The sequence below is a fragment of the Ischnura elegans genome, chromosome 3 (assembly GCF_921293095.1).
Source record: "Ischnura elegans chromosome 3, ioIscEleg1.1, whole genome shotgun sequence".
In the NCBI taxonomy this organism is placed as follows: Eukaryota; Metazoa; Arthropoda; class Insecta; order Odonata; family Coenagrionidae; genus Ischnura; species Ischnura elegans.
The window spans coordinates 95921252-95943715 of NC_060248.1; the positions used below are offsets into that span (position 1 = coordinate 95921252).

General features: G+C 35.6%; 2 protein-coding genes and 1 long non-coding RNA gene across 4 annotated transcripts in view; 2 read left to right on the top strand and 1 right to left on the bottom strand.

Moving 5' to 3' along the window:
- The first annotated feature begins 62 nt into the window (after positions 1-62).
- On the top strand, positions 63-8745 carry LOC124156179 (short-chain specific acyl-CoA dehydrogenase, mitochondrial). Its single transcript, XM_046530555.1, has 9 exons — positions 63-351; positions 443-603; positions 695-804; positions 895-1046; positions 1123-1311; positions 2656-2799; positions 2912-3039; positions 6765-6860; positions 8213-8745. The coding sequence occupies exons 1-9, from the start codon at positions 315-317 to the stop codon at positions 8420-8422; spliced, it is 1227 nt and encodes a 408-aa protein (XP_046386511.1). The 5' UTR covers positions 63-314; the 3' UTR covers positions 8423-8745.
- LOC124156183 lies at positions 5270-6562 on the top strand. The gene is made up of 2 exons (XR_006864283.1): positions 5270-6094; positions 6304-6562. It is a non-coding gene; the product is annotated as an uncharacterized LOC124156183 (long non-coding RNA).
- Positions 8746-8884: 139 nt separating the features above from the next.
- The window catches only part of LOC124156181 (phosphatidylinositol transfer protein alpha isoform), a 179369-nt gene continuing 165789 nt past the window's right edge, over positions 8885-22464 (bottom strand). The window contains exons 5-9 of one of the 2 annotated variants that reach the window (XM_046530557.1): positions 21872-21949; positions 21096-21260; positions 18716-18837; positions 14478-14568; positions 8885-11281 (exon numbers count right to left, since the gene is read on the bottom strand). In XM_046530557.1, coding sequence (XP_046386513.1) covers positions 11234-11281; positions 14478-14568; positions 18716-18837; positions 21096-21260; positions 21872-21949 — 504 coding nt within the window. In that variant the 3' untranslated portion in view covers positions 8885-11233. The remainder of the gene's footprint in view (positions 11282-14477; positions 14569-18715; positions 18838-21095; positions 21261-21871; positions 21950-22464) is intronic. The other variant, XM_046530558.1, reaches the window with a different exon arrangement.

Consider the following 22464-nt stretch of genomic DNA (forward strand, 5'->3'; position numbering starts at 1 on the left):
AACTACACTACGCAGCGCCACTATCGCCACCATTTCAATTTAAGGCCGTGTTTTGTTTCTGCAGAAATAATTAAAAACAACTCGAAAAAGCGAATGTTTTGGAATATTTGGAAGTAGGGCTCGTTGCAGATTCAGATATAAAATATTAATATATCAATTGTAACATTTTCCAACTTACATTTAAATAATTAATTTTCATTATTTGGTTGGATGACTTCACGAAAAACAAATATTGTGGGCTGATAAGTGTATCTTATGAATTAATCTGAATCTGAGTACCTTTGACCTTTTCTTTTGGATCCTTCGAAGCGAAGATGTCTGTGTTCCCGAGGTCTGGAGTTTTTAAGATAGGTGAGTTAGATATAAATTTGTTCCTGTATTCGGTAAATTGGTGGGAATAGAAACATCAAGTTACGTTTTGTCTCTGAACTTAAACTTTCAGGGAAATGTTTCCAACAATATTCGGCTCGATCAATTGCATCGCTGTCCTCCCTTCCCGAAACTCACCAAATGCTCCAAAAAACATGTCGTGATTTTGCGGAAGGCGAGCTTAAACCCATTGCCGCAAAGCTTGACAAAGAACATTTATATCCAAAGAAACAGGTATCATTACAATTTAGGCGTTTCATTTGCATTTTAGAACGTATATTAACTGGATGTTGTAAACAAAGAGCGTATTTTCTCTATTCTTCAGATAAAAATGATGGGTGACCTAGGTTTAATGGCTATAGATGTCCCGGAAGAGTTGGGTGGTACAGGCCTTGATTATCTTGCGTATTCGATTGCAATGGAAGAAATATCTCGGTTGGTATCCACGAAAATGAGAACTATGTATTTCAATGAAATATCGTAGCAGGAATGCCTCCTAACTCTGATTTTTTTGTTCTTTTTCAGAGGTTGTGCGTCTGCGGGTGTCATAATGAGTGTGAATAACTCCCTTTATCTCGGCCCTGTTGCAAAGTTTGGCAATAAAGAACAAAAAGAAAAATTTGTGCGGCCCTTCACTAATGGAGACCGTGTTGGATGTTTCGCCCTTAGTGAGCCAGGTATATAGTTGAAGATTCATTGCGTTTGTGTTTAATCTCTATGGTGAGTTATACCGTACCTGTCCCTTTATGCTAGGTAATGGTAGCGACGCAGGGGCCGCATCCACCATGGCCATAAAGAAGGGTCAAGAATGGAAACTAGACGGAACCAAATCTTGGATTACGAACGGATATGAATCTGAAGCTTCTGTAGTGTTTGCTACCACCGACAAAAGCAAAAAGCACAAAGGAATTAGTGCATTTATTGTTCCGAAACCCATTAAAGGTATGTTAATATTAGAGTTTTAATAAATTTGAAATGGGTATGAGTATATTGAAAATTTTCACTTCGTGTTAGCATGTATTTTATGATATCTTTTAAATACCCCTCTAAAAATGTCTAACTACCATTTTCTACTGTTACGTGTGCAGTAGCCTCCTGACTTACACTGCTTAAAGGAAACCAACTGAACGACAGTTTCTTCTTTTTTCAGTGGACAAATTTCATTTCAACGCATTATACCTGTTTTATTTAATTTGGGCTAGAGCTTCCCCGGGTTTTAGTGGTTACATTTAATGAGCTGTACTCTAGTAGTCTTCCACTTGTGGATGGACCTACTACCCTCAACCTTCTCTTACTCTTTACAATAAAATATCTGTATTCTGCTGACTTCTAGTGGTTCCCAAAGAAAAGATTACCTTAGACTTTCATGAGGTTTATGGCAACCTCCTTTAATTGGTTTTCCTCTCGTAAACCTCAAGGTTCCTGATTATTTTCTTGGATATTCGTGAGGTAAATTTGAATTTTGGGAGTTTTCCTGAGGTTAACCTGCACTTTGTTGTGATTTGGGTTTCTGCAGTTTTCTGAAGTTTCCTTGCCATCCTTGGTATCACCTCTCCATAGCATACATGTTTGAGATGGATCAATGTGCGATCCTCATTAGGACTTCCCCTCAGCTCCCTTGCAAAAATTAATATTTCTCAATAATAATACTTCATCAAATTCATCGTTAGCTAATCGATGCCCACCAGTAATTATAATTATCATTGGTGAACAGAAATTAGTGGTAAAAGGTAAAAGATTTCCTGTTGGAGGTTGTAAAACTCCCGCACAATTATGAGTTCATATTTTTTGTGTTCCATCATTTAGGAAGCAAATGTGATTGTAACTCGTCAAATCAATTTTTGCAGTAGTCAAAACTTTTGTTCTGATAATGATATGTGGGCATGCACTATTAAAATTATATTTGATGTTGTGATTCGTTGATAAAGTAAGTGTGGGAATTCTAAGTCCAATCATGAGACTTGACAGAACATCATGTGCCGATGCTTTCAGTATCTTCTCAGTTGGTTTAAATGGTAGTGTGAAGAGCATGTATGTGAAGGGAGTTGGGATCAATTCCTGCTTCCTCATGTTTTTATCTACATAAATTTCTAACGTTCAAAAAGCATATGGGCTAGTGAAAGCAGTAGGTGAAAATTTTAGCAGGCATAATTAAGATATGACATTTAATTCCATTAGATTATTAGTCACCTTTGATTTTGTGCATATATTCTTTGTTTGCATGCGTAAGCTAGTTGCAACTAATGATTTTTGATGAATCAGTCTGGTCTAATCATTCACTTCTAGGTCTCTCCCTTGGTAAAAAGGAAGATAAACTTGGTATTAGGGCATCATCTACATGCAATCTTATTTTTGAAGATTGCCTCATTCCAGAAGAGAACTTGCTTGGAGAACCTGGCATGGGCTTCAAAATTGCGATGATGACTTTAGGTTTGTGGAATGGAACTCAATATTTTTCCATTTTTATGCCTGGTAAACATTGGTATTTTCTTTCCACTGAAATGATAGCTTTAATCCCTTAATATGACTTCCTTATTTCCAGATGCCGGGAGAATAGGAATAGCATCTCAGGCTCTTGGCATTGCCCAAGCGTCATTGGATTGTGCAATAGATTATGCATCGAAAAGGATCGCTTTTGGTGCACCTATACTCAAGTTGCAAAGTATTCAGGTACATTTCTACTCAGCATATATGTATTAGTTATTATATTCATTTTGCTTTTGAAAGCGTTAATAGTGAAGAGATAGGTTAGGATTTTGGAATGAAGGTGGAATATGTATATTGATATATTAATGTGTGCACATCTTATGCTCCATTTTCTCCTGTGGTTGGCACATTCAAAATTTAAGTTATTTTCCTGCTAGAAGGCTCCATAGAATGAAGTAGAAGTTCTTGTGAAAACATCCTGTCAAACGATGTTATGACCAGAAGATAGTCTCCGAAAAAGTGATTTTAGGAGAGGATTTATGGAAATTAAGTTTATTGGAGAGCATAAGACTAAAAAAATTCTCTAATTAAATTGAATTAGGCAGTGACTAAGTACTAATTAAAAATTAATTTTTCCGTTACGATCACTTATATTCGTTGAAATAATAGAATAACAAACTTCACACACAGTTTTGATTTTAATAGCTTGATATTGAAATGTCATATCTACAGTGAACAACGGAAGTGAACACGCCACTGACAATTTTTACACTACTGTTAGACATTTATCGATAGGGTAATAGCACTTTTTACAATTCAATCGTGATGGAACACTTATAACTCTTGGCCGATATTTTTCAACCTTGTCAAACTTTGTGCATTACAACCACCGGCACTGTGATTTTTAGCGGCAGCTTAATGGGAGATGTTACGTTGAAAATAACAATATTTTGGCACAAAAAATGTTTCTAGATATCTCCAATCAGCGAGCAAAAGTTGCATTGACTGGAATTCACCTCATAATACAAGCGCAGGCAGTCCCAAACATCCTAAAACGAATTCTCCAGTACTTACGAATAAATGGATGAAGTTATTATATATAAAATCATAGCGGACATTATTAAACATCAAAATTGTTCTAATTACATACTTAAATGAATGATATGCCGTCGATGACATCAACTTACAATTAACGTTTCCCCCTTCCAACGGCCGTGACTCAGACTCCTACAACGATGTTATTTAGGTATTATAAAATTTTTGATTTAACTGCTCCAGTTTTATATTTTATGCCCTTACTCAGATATTAATATAATAAATCATACAAAATATGAGGGCTTCCGAGCCTCTATTGTCGGTTATTTTGCTTTAAATAGAAAATAATCAACAGTTCTCACAAACAAAGCTCTCACAACTGCTGGCAACTATTACAAACAATCACAACAATTGCTTCGTATGATGTTTAGGCACGTATGACGTCATCGAGGCTTTGTCAGTGGTGGCTTGGGGGGTGAGGGAGTTTTTGGCACGCTTTAAAATTTGTTATATTTATCATTGAATATCTCGCGAAGGAAAACTCAGATTGACATGCGGTTTTCTTTGTTGAATTCAGAAAATAATTTTCTGTCTGCCCGTGAAATAAAAAAAATTCATGCAAGTTCCCCATTCTTCTTAAGCACTCCATGTAAACCTACCTTAATCAGTAGAATACTTTAATAAAACATATTATATTGCATTACTACTTCTAATATCTGCCTTTTATGAAGAATTTTAATTTAGAAGAGGTTTTACCCTATGAATTTCTATTCACAAGGGAATGATGATAGTTCGTGGGGGACAAGGTAAGAAGAAAGGGTGCTTCGAAAATCCTGCATCAATCAATGGTAATCAGTGGCTCCAATAGGGTAGTTTCCTTCACCGAAGAAAATGAAAGGCATTGATTGCGATTCATTACCCATCATTAGTTTATTCATAATATACAAATTATTTGGTTTTAGAAATCCCAGTTTAGACTAATGGCAATGGTCAATTTTAACCGCTTTTGAGAAAGGCCAGATTGGTGCCCATGCGATGCCACTCCCAGTGACGTCACATGGACCTAGTTTCTATACGAGTAGATAGGAGTTAAACATCGTCTGAGATTACCAATGCATGCATGAGACACAGAGCTCCGGGAAAGATATCTTAATAATCACCTATTAAAACTGCCTAAGGTCACAAAGTTTCCTTCGTTTGATAGGGTATTTATAATCCTTATTTAAGCCAATCGCTACCTGCTAGCATCCTGCATCGCAGCAGCGCACACATCCTCGCCCCAAGGTCACCTCACGGCGACAGCGGGAACCAGAATGATGTCACACAGGCTTTTTCCAGCGTTCATACTTAGCCTTTATGTTTTCACATGCTTGAAAATTTTCGATTTTCATTTAATCGCGAAAAATAGATATCGTCCTTTAAAAATCTAAAAGCGTGTAATGCGTACTCCAGGAGTAATAATCTTTCGATTTAGGCAATAAAAAAATAATAGGAAACCACCCTATTGCCAGCATGGTAAAAGATAGCTCTGAAAACTTCTGCTCTGTGTCTAGCATTAGCAGGATCTGTCAGAATAACTTGCGAGCATGTAGTCCAACTTTTATTAGCATTTATTTTCTTTTAAATTTCCAGTCTTTAACATTAAATGAGAACAGTCTACAAGATCAAAAATGAAAAGGAGACTTCATTGTCTTACACTGATCATCATCCGAAATCATTGACTTCCATCAGTGGAAGTCAACGAAGTCTCCTTTGCATTTTCGATCGAGGAGACTGCATTGACTTCTAATGATGGAAGTCAACGATTTCGGATGATGATCGGTTGAAGTCAATGAAGTCTCCTTTTCATTTTTGAATATCAACTTCCACATCGTTGAGCCTAATACCACTGAACAAAGTCTCCAAGATGTAAATGGTTTGAACTCTGGAAAATGAGTGCTCTAGCTTCATATATCAACCCTAGAAGTTATACTTTTTCTGTTTAGAAAATTAAAATATTTTGCATCTATGCAGCTTGAAAAACCTCCAAATGGTGGACAATTGAGCTAAATTTTGAGAGCCATGGCAAGAAAATAATGTGTTGTACTAATAATTGGAAAAGCATATTATATTAAGTTACAGTTTGGAAGGTATTTAACCGAAATTCAATTAACCTAGGTTTTAAGGAAGCATCATACCACACCCCAGTTTGGCTCATCTCCAATGAAGCTTAACATAATTAATAAGAAACACCAATGAGCTTGAGCAACGGCTATTGATAAAGGTAATGATGTCTGCTTGGATCTGTTTGTTCTTTTAAATGGTACTCGAAGCCGGAAAATTTCGATATTTTGGAACTGTGTATATCATTATTTCTAAATGTTTTGCATATTTAGTAATGTTTTTGATTTAACATCCTACTAGTTAATGGATTTTTCAGATATTTTTCATGATTGACTGTCAAAAATCGTTTATACATTTTGAAAAAAATAGCATTGAAAGCGTGGAATGATGAAGAATGAAGATCCAATGCCAGTAATTGAAATTGAATCAAAACTGACGATAAGTAGAAAACAACCATCCCTGAATTAACATATGTAATATTATTACTGGATTGGCTATCATATTGTATGCATGTGCAGGAAGACAAGACAACAAAAATATACTCTTGGTAGTAGGTTGGTATAGTATACAGTATTACACTGGCATGTAAGCTATAGGAATGGACTGAAGTTATAAAATGTATTAATGATACTTTTATATGAAAATGGCTCACCATTAAAATATTTCAGTGAGTTTTGTGTGCACTTTGTTTATCAATTAATTTGAATAAAAATGATCTATGTTAATGCAATGAAGAAGCAATATTATCAATTGCAGCTTTTTCACGTCCAAAATATTCTTGATTATATTGCATGAATTACAATCTTGTTTCCTTATTAAATTATTTTTAGCAAAAATTGGCTGATATGGCTTTGCGAATTGAGAGTGCTCGGTTACTTACCTGGAGAGCAGCTGTTTTGAAGGACAAGAAAGAACCTTTTACAAAGGTAATTATTCATAATTTATAATCACTCTTAACTTGTATGTATTATTTAATCCAGCATCCTGCAGACATTTAAAGACTACTATCAGGGATGAAACAATTGTCTGTTGTCATCCTGTGTGGCTGTCAGTGGCAAAACTAGGTAATTTTCTAGCACATTGCCCCTTCACTTTGTATGTGTGTGTGTGTGCATGCAAAATATCCTTCTTTTTACTCATAATATATTCACTGCTTGTGATACATTTTCATAAGTATGAATTCCATATCATTTATTCTCCATCCAATACATCACATCTCTGCACCAATTCATCAAGACTTGAAAGCATTCGTGAAACTTCTCTCTACACTCAAGTAATACGTTGAATGGGATGTAAGCAAATTATTGCAAATGGGCATTTTCTCATGCTCAACTCAATCATTTGGGATTTGTCCGAGCAACAGGCATGGTTTTAATGAAGTCATAAATATCATAAATAAATAACAAACTTCAGCAAAGGGGGGTCAGGATAGTGTAAGCCCCTTTTACTACATTTCAACTTTGCATACCTTGACTTGATACTCCTCTATGTGAAATATACCACCAATCACAACTCAGACCATGCATCAATCATGCAATTGATTTGAGAGGAGTAAAAAATTCATATGAATGTTGATAGGCATGACTACCTTCCTTGTTTCTGATAGAAATTTTTGCTTTATGCGACTAACGATCTTTCCTTATCAAGTTATGTCGCTTTTAGTTGTTGTGAGTGAGGCCCGAGATGGGGATGTGAGTGAAGGGAGGATGAGTTGGAGTCAAGCGTCGAAAATTGGTAACTGCACTTCTGGGCTCTAAGGCCCAATGCTATCTCATTGAACTGGCTTTCATAACTATGGTAATTAAATATACCACTGTTTAAATGGAATTTATGGTTTTCCTAAGTGCAAATTGACAGACAATAACCAGTATAGGTAACCTGCATATAAGCTCCTCTAAAGTAAATTAATGGCTATGCCTGTGTACGTAAGTGAGAGTGAATGTCTACACCCTACGTGTACTTAGCAGTCTTGATCTGGATTTCATTACCAGGAACAATACCTTTATGTCATACTTGGTTGAGAGGCTGCAATACCTGGCTGGTAATATGGTGGTTTTGTGTTGCCTACGACATCACCGTAATCTGAATGATTCCATAACTTCTCTCTCACCCTCATTCTGTGAATGTTGATACTAGACTGACCCAGTGGATCTTTGCTATCGAGGCCTTATTGTGAAACTGTTTCCTGTCTTTGGCTGAGTTGATTAGATGGTCATTGTCCCCCAAATTTTTTTGAAGTATTTCAAATCTAATTTAAAAATGTACTTTCTTTTCCCAGGCTGCTGCTATGGCCAAACTTGCTGCGTCTGAGGCGGCCACATTTGCATCTCACCAATGCATTCAGGTCCTAGGCGGCATGGGATACGTATCAGATATGCCTGCTGAGCGTCACTACAGGGATGCTAGGATTACAGAAATATATGAGGGGACATCTGAGATCCAAAGGCTTGTCATTGCTGCTAATTTGGCTAAAGAGTATGGAGTTTGAGAGGTTTACAAAATAGCCAATTTCACAATCGTGTATGCAATCATCAATGCAAAGTTGAGCAAATTAATTGGTGAGGAGTTTACTCAAGCATGTATTATTTTTCTACTAAATGGTGTATGATAAGATAAACTGGCTGTGTTTCTATCCAAATCACTGTAGGCAAATGCCTTGTTTCTTGTTAGTATCTATTCATAAAGACTGATTTTATACACTTCAAAACTTTTTCTTTTTGATCTTTGATTCCTAAAGCAGGAGAAATAAACTGATGTATAGTTATTTATGTATATTTTTTTGCTGAATAATAATGTTTTCAAAAAGGGAAATTGATGTTTTTTTTGTAAGGAATGACACACATTTCATGTGGAACTTAAATGAAAGATAGGTACTATTTTAGGGTTAAATAATCAATACACTTTTTTCATTTTACTACCACATAAATTCATTTATACCATAGTTTACAGAGCACATCTTCCCTTCCATGTTCTTTAACTCACTCAATAGGGAACTGACAGCAACTCGTCTTTTCACAACTGTAATATTTTTGTTTGCACATTCCCCCTTACAGCCCATCTCATTTGATCACAATTAAAAAAAAGTATGTACAACCACAACTTCATCTCAACCTCCTCTGCAGATTTCAAAAAATTTACTAGGTACACCATAAATACACATCACCATGGAAAACAATTGACAACCACTCCTTCAATTTTATGAGGGATCGAGGAGGAGTAGGTAATCGGGAGATGGAATAAAAGGAGTGACTTCCAGCCAGAAGCTTGAAATTCACTTTTTTGTGGAGCCTGCCACAACCGCGCATGTGGAATGCTTCAGATTCCTGAGATCTCTGTGACTGGTCCAAGGGACAAGTTTTAAATTTCCATGATAGGCTTAGGGATACACCATCTGATGAATTTCAAGAATCCCCACGCATTTTCTTTAGAGCTAACAAACACAAGCAATGATCTCAGAAAGAGTCACGAGAAATTCAAGCTTTCACAGCCGTACAGAAATGGTCGTACCTTACTGTTGGTGAACAGGTGGTTCACAATTATGACTCTCCATTTCGTAGTAAGTAATTACAGGGTAATCCCATGAGCACATTTCAATAGACTTGAATGAGCAGACATATGCCACTAAAATATATATATAAATATATACACAACAGAGGTTGACTTTTCAATATACACAGGTATGAAAGTTACACAACTGGTCTTGAATTATTTCCAATGCACTAATATGTTAAACTTTTAGTGGTACGGAGGGATTCTTTTTTAATTTAGAACAAGCCTTTGTAAAAGCTAAATCATATACCTTTGGATGTAACCTTGGTAATTTAAAGACTTACTGCCGTCAATCAAGAATGTGGCATAATTATTTTGCAAAATGAAAAATGCTGCAGGATACCAACCAAAGGACTTCACTGATGCACTTCAATTTTGAAATTAATATTCCAAGAAAATGATCAGAAATATGATGGCTTAAATTAACTAGATTAAACCAAAGATCTTAATACATCAGTGTCACTGTCTCAGTATGTATGCTCACACAACTGGTGTTTATGAAGTCCCAAATATCTCAATTGACACAGTCCACTGCAAGATAGAGAAACAGCACCTGTGACCACTTTATTTCCTTGGCTCAGCCAAAGATAACTCTTCCTATCCACAACATCTTTCCAATCAATATTGCATTATGTCACCCTAAATGTTTAAACTTAAGCTAGGCAGCTTTGTTTACAATATACATTTGAATAATCATTATTATCACTGCATTAATAAACAGCCTCCTGTTCACTATTAAATACACAGCAACAGCTCTGACATTCGTTCTTCCTATTTCATGGACTGGTGTGCAGTGCAAAGTCCACTGTCTTATTTCTTGTCACAGTGTCTATGCTAAACATGCAGGAGGTACTTAGAAGTAGTAATGTTGAGACATCCATACTTGGGAGAATACAGGATCAAGTGAGTAAGGACATACTATGAAGTTCTATGGTAACCATATTCAATTATCACTAGTAACATCATTCAACTGACACAGTATGCCCTCTCCGCCATCATCTGGCAATGGCAGACCATACTAAGAAAACTGATGCTTTCTTATTGGTTTTAATCCTTTTTTACCCCTTCCTGAACTTCTGAAATATTGACATTTAGCTGCTTACTACTTTGTACAATAATTTCTCGACAAATTAGAATCAACTGGCCGAAGTTTTTCATGATTTCTTAGAGAAAATATAATTAATACAAAACTGAAATCATTACAGAATAACAGATAACAAGATTAAATGACTCCATTATTTGTTATTTCGTTCAGGCCTAACTCTATTAGTACCATTCATTGGAATAAGGTAACATCATAACAAACTTTCTGCAACCAAAATTTCCCATGTAGCTTTTCCGATTAAAAATAAATAGCTACACGTTTTTTCAAAGAGGATGAATTCGAAAAGTGGAAAACTTAAGATATCCCACAAAATTTAATGGAACTAGTGGGAATATATTGAAGCATCACAAAGAAAATATTTGAAAATTTAAAAAGTTGGTTTTCCAACTTCCTTTAAAACTTAAAGCAGGGATAAAATGTACAACTGGAAGGTTTTATACAAAAATAACATGACAATATATAATTAAAGGAAAACATTACAAATTAGGGCATGGACAGAACCCATAAATTAAAACCACATGAGTGTGTGCCTTGGAGGATATCTTGATAACTTTTATGGCAGGAAGGAGTTGGGATTATAGGCTGAATTAGGGTCTTGGAGGGTGCGTGGCACATGGGTTGAGGGTATAAGCTGGAGGCAGAATATCAATCTGTTTCAGCCTTCATCCCCCTCACTTCTCCAACATTGCGTTGCTGAAAAAGATTAAAAAACAAAGATAATTAGAAAATGAAGGTCCAATACAGGCTTCTTGATACTTGGCTAGAAAATCATGCACTCAATAATCATGAATAGTGAGAAATGTTGACAAATTAAGGTAGATTAGGAATAAAATTTAATATCACACGGCTTAGTGGATAATTTATGCACATATAGCACGGTTATAAGTGTTATAACATTACGGAGTCACCCGTGCGAGTGGCTCCGTAAAGTTATCACCATGGCTAGTCCCTGTATCCTTTAACTAGTCAAGAGTGAAAGTTCAATTATGTGTCCAGAGTTCACGCTTTGCTCTTCGGTTGTGGTGCTGTGCACAGTGGTTTAACTAGGTATATACTTTGGTGGGGGATGAGAGGGCTTTGGGGGGGATACCCCTCAGGAAATGGGGAGTTCAGGAAAATTTTTGCGAAATAACATGCCCGAAAATGCATTTTACATCATTTTGGCACTTAACATTTCACTCAAGCAGGTTCAGTTATTATGCATCAAATCCAGGCAAGATTTTAAAATATTTTTTTGATTTCTCTGAGGCTTTGGGGGTGGGGGGGGGGGGGGGATAAATCCCCTCATCCCCCCCACAGTTATGCCACTGGCTGTGCACACGATTTGGACTGCTTGCAGCATCATATGCTCAGCAGTCCATACCACCTTGTCCGGTATAGTCCTCAAATTTCTGCGGGGAATGACGCCTCAGTAGCTTAACTGGCTAAAGCACTTGACCGGAAATCGGAAGATCTGGATTCGAATCCCAGCCAAGGGAAGGATTCTCTCTGTGGATTTTTCGCACCACCGGTGGATAATACAAATAAATACAGTTGAGATGCTTTTAATAAAATAATATGACAGCGAAGAAGCAACTATCACCTCAACTTTATAAATACTATTGATATCTAGTGTCGGAAAATTTCCATCCCTTTATTCACCAAAAGTAAGCAAAATTTAATGTTAATTTCATAAGCATTACAAATTGCTTTGGGCAAAGCTACACTGAAGTTTCAAACACTGCATAGTACTTACTACTCAATGGATCTCAAATAAGTTTTTATAAAAGATTATTAAAAACCAGACCAAGAGATTAATCACAAATATCCTCAGCTCAATCTATAAAATATAATTTCTCACTCAACTTTTACATCTAAGATCCCCTGCCTGAGATAATCCTTCTCCATCTCACTTTCCTCTTCTATGTTTAATCTCTCAGGATGGTTCACACTGTCATATAAGATTCTCTACACATTACTTTTCCAAACTATGAACCTTGTCTTGCTCGGCTAGCATCCTTAGCAGTAGTTTCATCAAATTATGGGTTTTTAATTTATTCTAATTATTCCACCAGTGCAAGTGACGTCATGGCAAAATTAGCCGTGCCGGAATGCACTTTCCTTAACTTTTTTTTTAGAAGTGAAATATTACTCGGTGCGTTTTCTAGTATAAGATATTATTTACATTTCAATACATTTTTTTTGTTTTGGCTGCGAATATATATATAATATTACAAATTCTGAGTCACCAAAATTTATAAGTGTTATTTGACCATTATGTCTTTTGTTCACCCGTGCCAGAATGGCGTTCCAGCAGCATGACACTCCTGACCAGTACTAAATATTCTTTCCGCTAAGGTAGTACAAAGCATCTTGCATATTACCCCGACCTGTCTTCCTCCCAACGTGGACTTCCCTCTTCAATATACAATATGTCCCAGTCCATCCTATTCTATTTATAAATATTATTCTTAAATAATAATAAAATCTGTAACAGCAGAAGCCCGTGGTAAGCATGAAGAGCTTAAGTAAAATTGCAAAAGAGGGATTGCGAATATCTCAATTAGAGGTGGGAGTTTCGGTTGATTTTGTGGATTCAGTTCATGGGATTTGATTTGGGGTAGAGAATCTGTTCTTCAAATCGTTCATAATGAACCAAGGGAATCTTGAATCCATGTGAATATCAAATCCATATGAATAGGTATGAAATCCATCTGAATTGTGAATCCGGGTGAATCTAGAATCCATGTGAATCTGCCTACTTACTGCGTTTAAAATAATATGACGTGTTGCAATGCACAGTGATTATTATTTTTCATTTTAAATACATCTTTAATTAATGGTTGTAAGATTTTAAAACCTCTTCAATTTGTCTTAATATTATGCTATACAAAATTAGTTGTCCACAATTAATTTATTGTGAAATGCAAATACTCTTAACGTAAATAACTCTTTCGAAGTTCAATCCGTCAAATTCAGACATTTTTAAAGTGTTCCATTGCATGCAACTATTCCTTTCTTAATATTTAAAAACTTTATTTTTGAGAATGAAGAATGCATTTTAATTCCATCTTTAAAATTCCCGTGCCTCAAGAATTTTCATTTCACTGATTTTGTCATAAAACTGATTACTGTGTGAAAAAGATTTTACCATAAATGAACGTTCAAAGAAATCAGTGTGCATATATATTTTCTTCCATCACACTAAAATACATAACACACATAGTATTATAATCACATCAATAGTAATGAAGGTGAAAAGTTCCTATTTATTATCAAACTGTATTACCATTAGTTAGAATTCAAATTGTTCTAATTGAACGATTTAGATTCGGCAGATTTGAATATTCCACATAAATTGTTCATTTTGAATGATTCGAGAGAAAAACATAGATTCAATTCATTCAGTTCATGCCATTGAATCGCTCATTTGGAACAATTCATTCATGAACAACACAGCTCTGATCACAATTAAGGGGGTGAGAACGCAAGGGGTACAAGTAATTTTTTTTAAAAACGGAGTTAGTATGTACAGAAATTAATAAAAGAAATGCACAAAAACTTGGTGGCTAATGTATATACGAGTGAGTATCTGTTCTGTGCTGATATCGAGTGAAAAATCAAATGCACTACTAATTATCTAGCTGATCTCGTTTGTTTTCTTTATCTAATTTCCGTATCTAACTCCGTTAAGAAAAAAAAAATCACTTGTACCCCTTGGCTTCTCACCCTCTCAATTGCTCTACTTCACGCAGTTAGCAGGTTTCAACATTCTTACACAAAATTAAATTTTCTTACATGTTGCTTTCATTTTCTGATGAATCATTCAGTTCTCTCATCACAAATTATATTTCCAGCACACATTTATTAATAAGCTTAAAGTACACTACAGTAGCAACTGTAAACATACCTTATCTAATTCTTCTTTCGTTTTATCTTCTATTGCTCGAATATCTTCCATAGTTAATCCATGCCAGCGATCCATCCAACAGAACACTTGCCTGAAATAGAAGTTTGCATCATTACACAAAAGTAAAAATATGTTATAGGAATAAGTTCCATAGGGTGCTTTCCATTTAAAATTACTTCCTATGGCATGGAATAGAAGTTTATTGACAGATTAACAGGGGTCGGAGGTCTATTGGTGGCTCATCGCTAAAATCAGAGTCCAACTAAGGCCAACACCCAGCCATTATTGCCACACTAAATTAAAGATGCCCTTAGTGCAATAAGACAACTTTCGAGAAAATTATAATGAAACTAACCTACTGAGAGAGGCAATAGCACTTACAAAAAAAAACAAGACTTTTATTAGATAATTTGAATTATATCAGAACAAATGTATCTTTATCTGGAGGACTGAGTAAATTGGTAGGAATTGATGGAAAAGATGCAAGAAATATGAGATTTACCACCTTTCAAGTTCAAAGTTTGAATTCAATACCAAACGTTCAAATAAATTACATAATTTTAAACGGTGAGGTGAGAAATTATTTCACATAAATATACTTTTTCAGGAAAAAAACTGAAAAAAGCCAGGCATAAACCTTAAGGACACACCTGTACTCCTGCATACACATACAAATTTTCATAGAACTTTTCTTCGGTTCAAATCACATTTTCAGACAGGATTTGGGTAAATTTAAGCCCTTCACCTTAAAATTTTTACCAATAAAATGCACATGAAGCAACTAATAGAATCACTCTTCAAAGGTAAATACAACCAGCGCCAACATTTTATCATCACAATCTTTGCTGTCTGTCACCCACATAAATTCTAACCAACTGCAACAATCCACTACAGAGTGGACTGAGATGTCTTAGTAGCAATCAATCCAAGTTAATTTGATTAAAAAGGTGTCAGGAGTTTTCTCCAAAGGCACAGGCTTCATATTTCAGCCAATATTATTATATACATACTAATCAAGCACTGTCCTTAGACTGTGAAGAGTGACTCATCTCAGCCCTCAGGGAAATTAATGATGTGATTATATAAAAAAGAATTATGGCCACTTAGGTTTCACTGGTACACCACTCAAGCATGCATATTATGTACAGAGATCTTATTTGCAATGCATTTTGTGAGAATGTAACATGATTAACATAGAAGTAGCTGCTGAACATAAAAGACTTCAGCTGGCAGGGAAATAATATGTACACGAGTTCAGATACACATAGATAACTACTTGATGATAAGCTAGACAGAGACAATGCTTTGTTGCTCAATGCCGCAACATTGTAAGCTAAATTTTGACTCTAGACATACCTTCCAATAAATCATAACACGGTTTTCATGCAAAAATTATTTATTAATTTAAAGGCATTCAAGAATAATTTATCACAAGTAAAAATTAGTTTTACCACCATAATATAATAATAGTTTTTATAGAGATACCCAAGTAACAAAATTAATCTTATTTAGATTCATCTTCCTCAGAGACTTAGGAAAAAGACAACACACAAAAAGTGAGGAGTAATAGGATCCCATGAATGGTTTGAACATGAGTGTTATGTCTCATAACCCCAAGAGGACATTTGATTATTATTGACTAATGTTTATGTACATTGATGGCACCACTGATTTACCAGCCAAAAAGGATCGCCAGCTTCAGGCACTTCCATCCGTACAAATCTCAGACATTGTAAATTATATGCATTATCAGACATTAAGAGGATCCATCACTTATAATTGAAAGGTTATTTATAGTCTTTAATTTGGATGCATTACTTGATCAAAAATTACACTATCATCTTGAAATTTCTTAGGTATACAGGGTAGGCCCTTTTAAAATCTACCTAAAACCCAAATATAAAAAAATTACAAAGCACTGCATGCAATAAGTCACTTAATGCACACTTACACACATGGGTACAAAGTCATTTTCCCTTACTGCAAATAAAAATTTTACCTTGCAGAAAATCTGGGGAAAAGTTTTCATATTTGAGATACCGAACACTTTTTCCAAGCATCTAATCTATGCACCCTGAAAATTTCAAGATGATGGTTTAACTTTAAAAACTAGTTATAAACCAGGAATAAAGAATGGCTGAATGGGAGTGAAGCATCTTCTTAGTAGCAATTACTCATCCGAAAGTTATACAAGAAAATAACACAAAAAATACATCGACTCCCAGTGTTTTTTCTTGCATATGTACACAATTGGCATAGCTTTTCCAAAGATCCATCTCCCTGAATCAGAACATTCAAGGAGTTAATTTCTTACTATGGAAATTTTCAATGGAAACTCTCTCAATACAAACTGTTGCTATAATTCTTTGATCAATTTAACCTTTTCACTACTAATGATGGAAATTTCGGTCTGGACGTTTCTTGGCACGGGAGACGAAAGCTGAAAGTTTCCGTCGGGGGTTATCCTTCGCAGGTGAATGAATGTCGTACATCTGTTTCCTCACTCTCCCCCTTTCATGAAGGCCACGGGTACGCAAAGTCTTAGTTTTGGGACCCAACGAAGCAAGACATAGGCCTTACCCTCGAAATCTGGGAGCAGGTACCCGGACCTCTCGTTTTATATTAATCCTCTTCATGGTAAGGGACCATGATCATATAATTGTTCATTCAGTCAGTTTGCAAAATAAATATTTGTTCCATTCTCAAAAAACATAAACTAAGAATTGAATAGTTTGTCTTTTGATCAGCATTTACAATTGATGTCTCCATGTTCCTGGGTTTCACCGCGTGGATTTTCTTTGTGACGACAGTTTCGCCGGTATTCCAACCGATCTGCTTCAGCATCGACCTGAAGACGCCGGTTGGAGTACCGGCAAAACTGTCGTCACAAAGAAAATCCACGGGGTGAAACCCAGGAACATGGAGACATCATCTAGACAACGCCACGGAAAACTACGCATCAGCATTTACAATTTTTAAACAAAATTCTACCGTAAATATTACCTTATATCTCAATTTCAGTATGAACATCAATATGGAATTGTTAATGCATTAAAACCATATTGGCAGTAGAGTTTCTTTCACAATTTGAAAATTCACAGAAAAAAACGATGAATTCCATTCGAAATCTGCAATTTACGTGCAAGCAACAATTACTCATGTAGCTTATTCATATAAACAAATCGTAAGTTGATCGCAAACCAATGCCGCTGGTAGAGTTACAAACCCAAAAAGGTGGGAGCCCAACTACCCTCGGAGTCCTAGATAATGCAGAGTCACTGCTAGGAGGGATCGAAAGAGGTTGGTGCTGAGAAAGTGTGATTGTGCCCTACACCCTTCTCAATGAATGACTGGCAAAAATGCTCCGTGCAGAAGGGGACTGAAGAGTCTCTTGGGGCTCAGTCCAGCAGTCATGCTAAAGACATAACTCTGCCATCTCGAAAGGGTTAATACCAAGTGTCTGTGGAGGGATTCCCTTTTTGAGCCACACCCTTTGGCAATTTAGCATTACATACATAGTCAGGGTTCCCACTCTACCTAAATAACCAAATTCACGGTTTTTTCCAGATTTTCACGTTTCTTTTCAAGTTCTCACTTTTTTTCAGGTTTTTACGGTCGAAGCATATGGCATGTTCCCTCATTTTGTGTGGGAACCGAACTTCTAGTTACAAATCCGATAGTTTTTGTAAATGGTTCATTATATTAGAAATGCAAGTTATTTCATTCGTCCTTTTTCGAATACAAGTCCATCCCAATATATCGGTCAATGTGTCGTCATATAGTACGGACCAATTACTACACTTCGAATATTCGTGTGTAGATAAATACGTAGACTAAAAGTCTGCGCGTACCCGACCTTGAACCATGATTAACATATCGAATTTGATCAATCAATTGTAGTATTATTATCAAGATTGGGATATTTTTAAGGTTTCATGGCAAAATTGAAGGCTTTTTCCAGGTTTTCTTCACGGTTAACGAAATTCACGGCTTATTCACGGTTTTAAGGTTTTCACGGTTGAGTGGGAACCCTGATAGTTAGCCTTCTGGCCTCAAGGCTTGGTTCAAGGTTTTGTAATAAGAGACTTCCATTAACAAAAACACAATGAGTTGGGGGCTCTTTCAAAGACAATGAAGGATCCTCATCTTAAGTCTCATTTTAAATTTTTAAACCGTAGTAACGATCAAAATCCATCCTTATTTAGTTGTTACAAGACCGAAATACTCAAGACACTTACCTGTGAAAATTTGTAAAGAGCCGTCTTTCTGATTTTTGGATGAAACTTTCTGTCCTAGACTGAAGTCCAAACCATTTGAACTCCACAGTGACCAATTTATAACATGTCATAACAGGATTAACCTGGAAAATACAAAATAAATATCACAACCATTTTGTTGTCATCAGTAAAACACTGTATACCACTAAATATACAATTTTTAGTACACAATACATATAAATGTGTCGCATAGAAAGCCTTTAAAGACCTGGTGGTCCAACACACTGTATTACATGCTCAGAGAATGACTAATGAAGTATGCATTCAGTAGATTTGATTCAATTCAACAAGTGGAAACCAAGCTGATATGCATTTTAATTTTCTCGTCCCTTCTACAGTCTATTCTTTACCTTTTCCTTCCCTGATTTCTCAACCTTTCCCAAAATTCTTTTAGCATTCCTTTGCCTTTGAGTGTACATTTAAAACCAACTGCTCAATTCCTCCCTCTCACCATTCAGTTTCTTACCAAACATGACATGCATATTTTCCTCCATATTCCTTTCCATTCATTAAATATTTACATTTTTTCACTAATATTCTGCATATCTGCAACTTTACTATAGCATATGAATTACTTGTGATTAGATTTTATGATGATCACAACTCTAGTGTCACAAATGCAAAAGTTGCCTGCACCTTACAATGGTATGTAGTCAATTCCACAAAATTTGACATGTTTATAACATAAATTTCTATATAAAGTGAACAGATATAATCCTTACTTAGCTCATTAGGGACATTATATGCCCATAAAAACCAAAACAAAATTTATTAACTCTCACTAATCAAAATACTTATATGTACACATGTACCAAGAATGCTATTCTTTTCATGCATTCCATCATTATCCTTGAGACCTTCCATGAGTAAATATCTACCAGATGTTACAAGAACACCATGTAGTCATGCATCGCAGCTTTCATCCTCATTGATGGAAGTCACTTTTGCCCGAAATCACAGGAAAATGAAATTGTTTCCCATGTAAAAATTAATCCACAAATGCCCAATGAGTTGTTAGCATCCTTGTACTTCGAAAAATAATTTTGACTTGAAAAATAGATATCTCATTATTCTTTACCTTTTCCAGAACACCACTTCAAGACTCAACAAAAAATTAAGTGCATGGATTTGCCTTCTGGAATCGGCAATATTTTTTAAAAATTTCATATTTTAAGTAGCTGGGCGTCAACTTCCAATAGCTAACTGATTAAAAATAACATAGTTTTCACTGACACATTTGTTTTGATACTCGAGTCAACATAGAGTGACATCAAATACATAATATAAATAACTAGTTATGTCTCCATCAACTGTTCTGGTATGTGACAACAATTAAGCTGAAAAATCTTTGGTTTCTCACATTGGGGCACAACCCTAAATTCTTCAGCAGGGATACTAAAGCTCAGGTCACTGAATGAAAAAAAATAAATAAAAACAATTCGATGCAGTATAACTTAAAAAGGGCTTCAATAGTCAATCACCAAATATGAGGCCATGATCTATCTAAATTTTATGTGATTATCATTATACAGTTGAGGACCTCAAATCCAGAAAGCTTGGGACCGAAGGGCTTCTGGATTTCTGGTTTTTCTGGATTTATGGTCTTCATAGTATATTTAGTAAATTAATTAATTTATACATGTGCTCAAGCTCTTGCACTTGATATTTGATATCCATATGTGTCCCTGACAAGGTTCTTAGCGTATGTCCATAGTATGTGCTAACTTCCTACTCATCCCAGAACAAGGCTTGGAGAATGGTGCCGTGAGGTGGCGAGTCAAAACACTACGCAGAGGAATTTTCAAATGTTCTGAATTTCGGATTTGAGGTCCTCAACTGCAGTTACCTCTAAAACATGTTTATTGGATATATTTGGATATTGCATGATAAGATTCCATGTTGCTCATGAGGTGAAGCTGTCTTATACTTTACACTATACTTTACACATACAAGTCTTATACTTTACACCTCTCAAAGAGTGACTGACCATGAGACGCATGTTGACATTATTCCTACAACTGCCTACCAAACACACTATACGAAACACAGTAGGTATGCATTGAGTAAGGCCATTTCTGAAAGTGAACACTACATTCTTTGGTTTTGAGTTCACTGGAAATTCAAGGATAGCTATCTCATATGCTAAGAGATACCAATTTTGCCAGTGACACTTTCAAATGACCTCCAACAAGAAAGACACTATGTAGTCATAACAACATTAAAAATTAAAGCAAAAATTCCTATCAATTGCCTCTTCTGAATGAATAAAATAAAATTATGATCGCCCACCCCAAATTATTTAACCAAAGATGTTGGGAATAACAAAAAAAATAATCTTTACCTTGTCCATCCACTGACCAACAAGAGGTCCACGGCCTGTTTTCTGAGACTTAAACTTTGTGGGATCTTCATCAGGCTTAAAATCAGCACTGGTTACTGGATCATTTGCTATGTCTATATGAACTACATCCCGAATCTTAAGTTTTTCCGGGGGTAGTTCATGCACCTATGGAAGTAACACAAAGAATATGAATAATAAGTTTTTCCATCAGAGATGGATTCATGCATTTCAATATTTTGGATGGAATATTTGTCAAAGATCAATAATTCAAATCTTTCCTTATTGGAATGTGATTTGATTTCATCAGCCTTTAAATCTACACATGTATTCCAATTATACACACTCTTTGGCAAAGCAATCAAAACTAAGAGTGCATTACAGCAATAAGTGAACTCTGTGAAGCTTTTATATAATGAGTCAACAGAATATATATTGTTAAAAAGTGAGAAAAATTAATTCTCAGTGCAAATCTATGCATGCTAAAAACATATATTTACTGCATTATTTCCTTTTAATAGTAATACATTGATGATCTATTATCATTTCAAGCCCAGCAAATAAAACAAAGAACTTTCTTGATTCAAATCTAAAAGCTACCACAAACCACCAAATTAAATTAAATTTTAAGAAGCATACGATGTTTACTGATCAATAGCCACCACCAAATAACAGATCAACCAGATGTTAAAAAAAAGAACCATTTACAAACTTCGACAGGCTATCTAATAAAAATATGGCATCTACCATGCAATGAAGTCTATTTCAATAACACTTACATTTTGCTTATCCCCAGTGTCAGCTAAATGTAATGACTCAATCATTATGTAAAAGCTATCTTTCATGTACCCAGGATTCTAAGATTTTAGAGGGTGGACAAGACGCAAATTTTTATCATTGAAGCCAGCCAGCATTGTTGACAGAACGGTCATCAGCGAGTTACACCAACCATCACCAACCAACAAATCAAGTGGCCACAGGATCGTGGATGCCCCGACAACATTCAACACACAATCAAGATACCACAGAGACACATGAGGAGAAAAAGAAAAACAAGCACGTGAGAATGAAAACCACACACTGTGCATGATCATCAAATATTCACAATTGGCAAAAAATTCACAACGACACCATAACCAGAGCCTGAAATAAATAGCAGTGACGATAAAATGTTCCTTGTCTAGTTTAAGAGAGAAAATGAATAATATTGAGCAACATCACACACATTCACATATGCGTAAAGGGTCAGGTACTGAAGAAAAACAAAATAGCGAGACATTGACTCAATAGCGGACTTGCAAACAATCTATACCACAGATTAAGACTGCCTTCAGTGGATAATTTACCATTTTAAAAATATAAGGGGAAAATC

What these genes read in the sequence shown, in the direction of transcription:
- LOC124156179 (XM_046530555.1), top strand. Translation starts at nt 315, where the DNA reads ATGTCTGTGTTCCCGAGGTCTGGAGTTTTTAAGATAG. An exon ending in GTCTGGAGTTTTTAAGATAG is followed by an intron (nt 352 to 442) that starts GTGAGTTAGATA and finishes TTAAACTTTCAG; the next exon opens with GGAAATGTTTCCAACAATAT. An exon ending in TTTCGCCCTTAGTGAGCCAG is followed by an intron (nt 1,047 to 1,122) that starts GTATATAGTTGA and finishes CCTTTATGCTAG; the next exon opens with GTAATGGTAGCGACGCAGGG.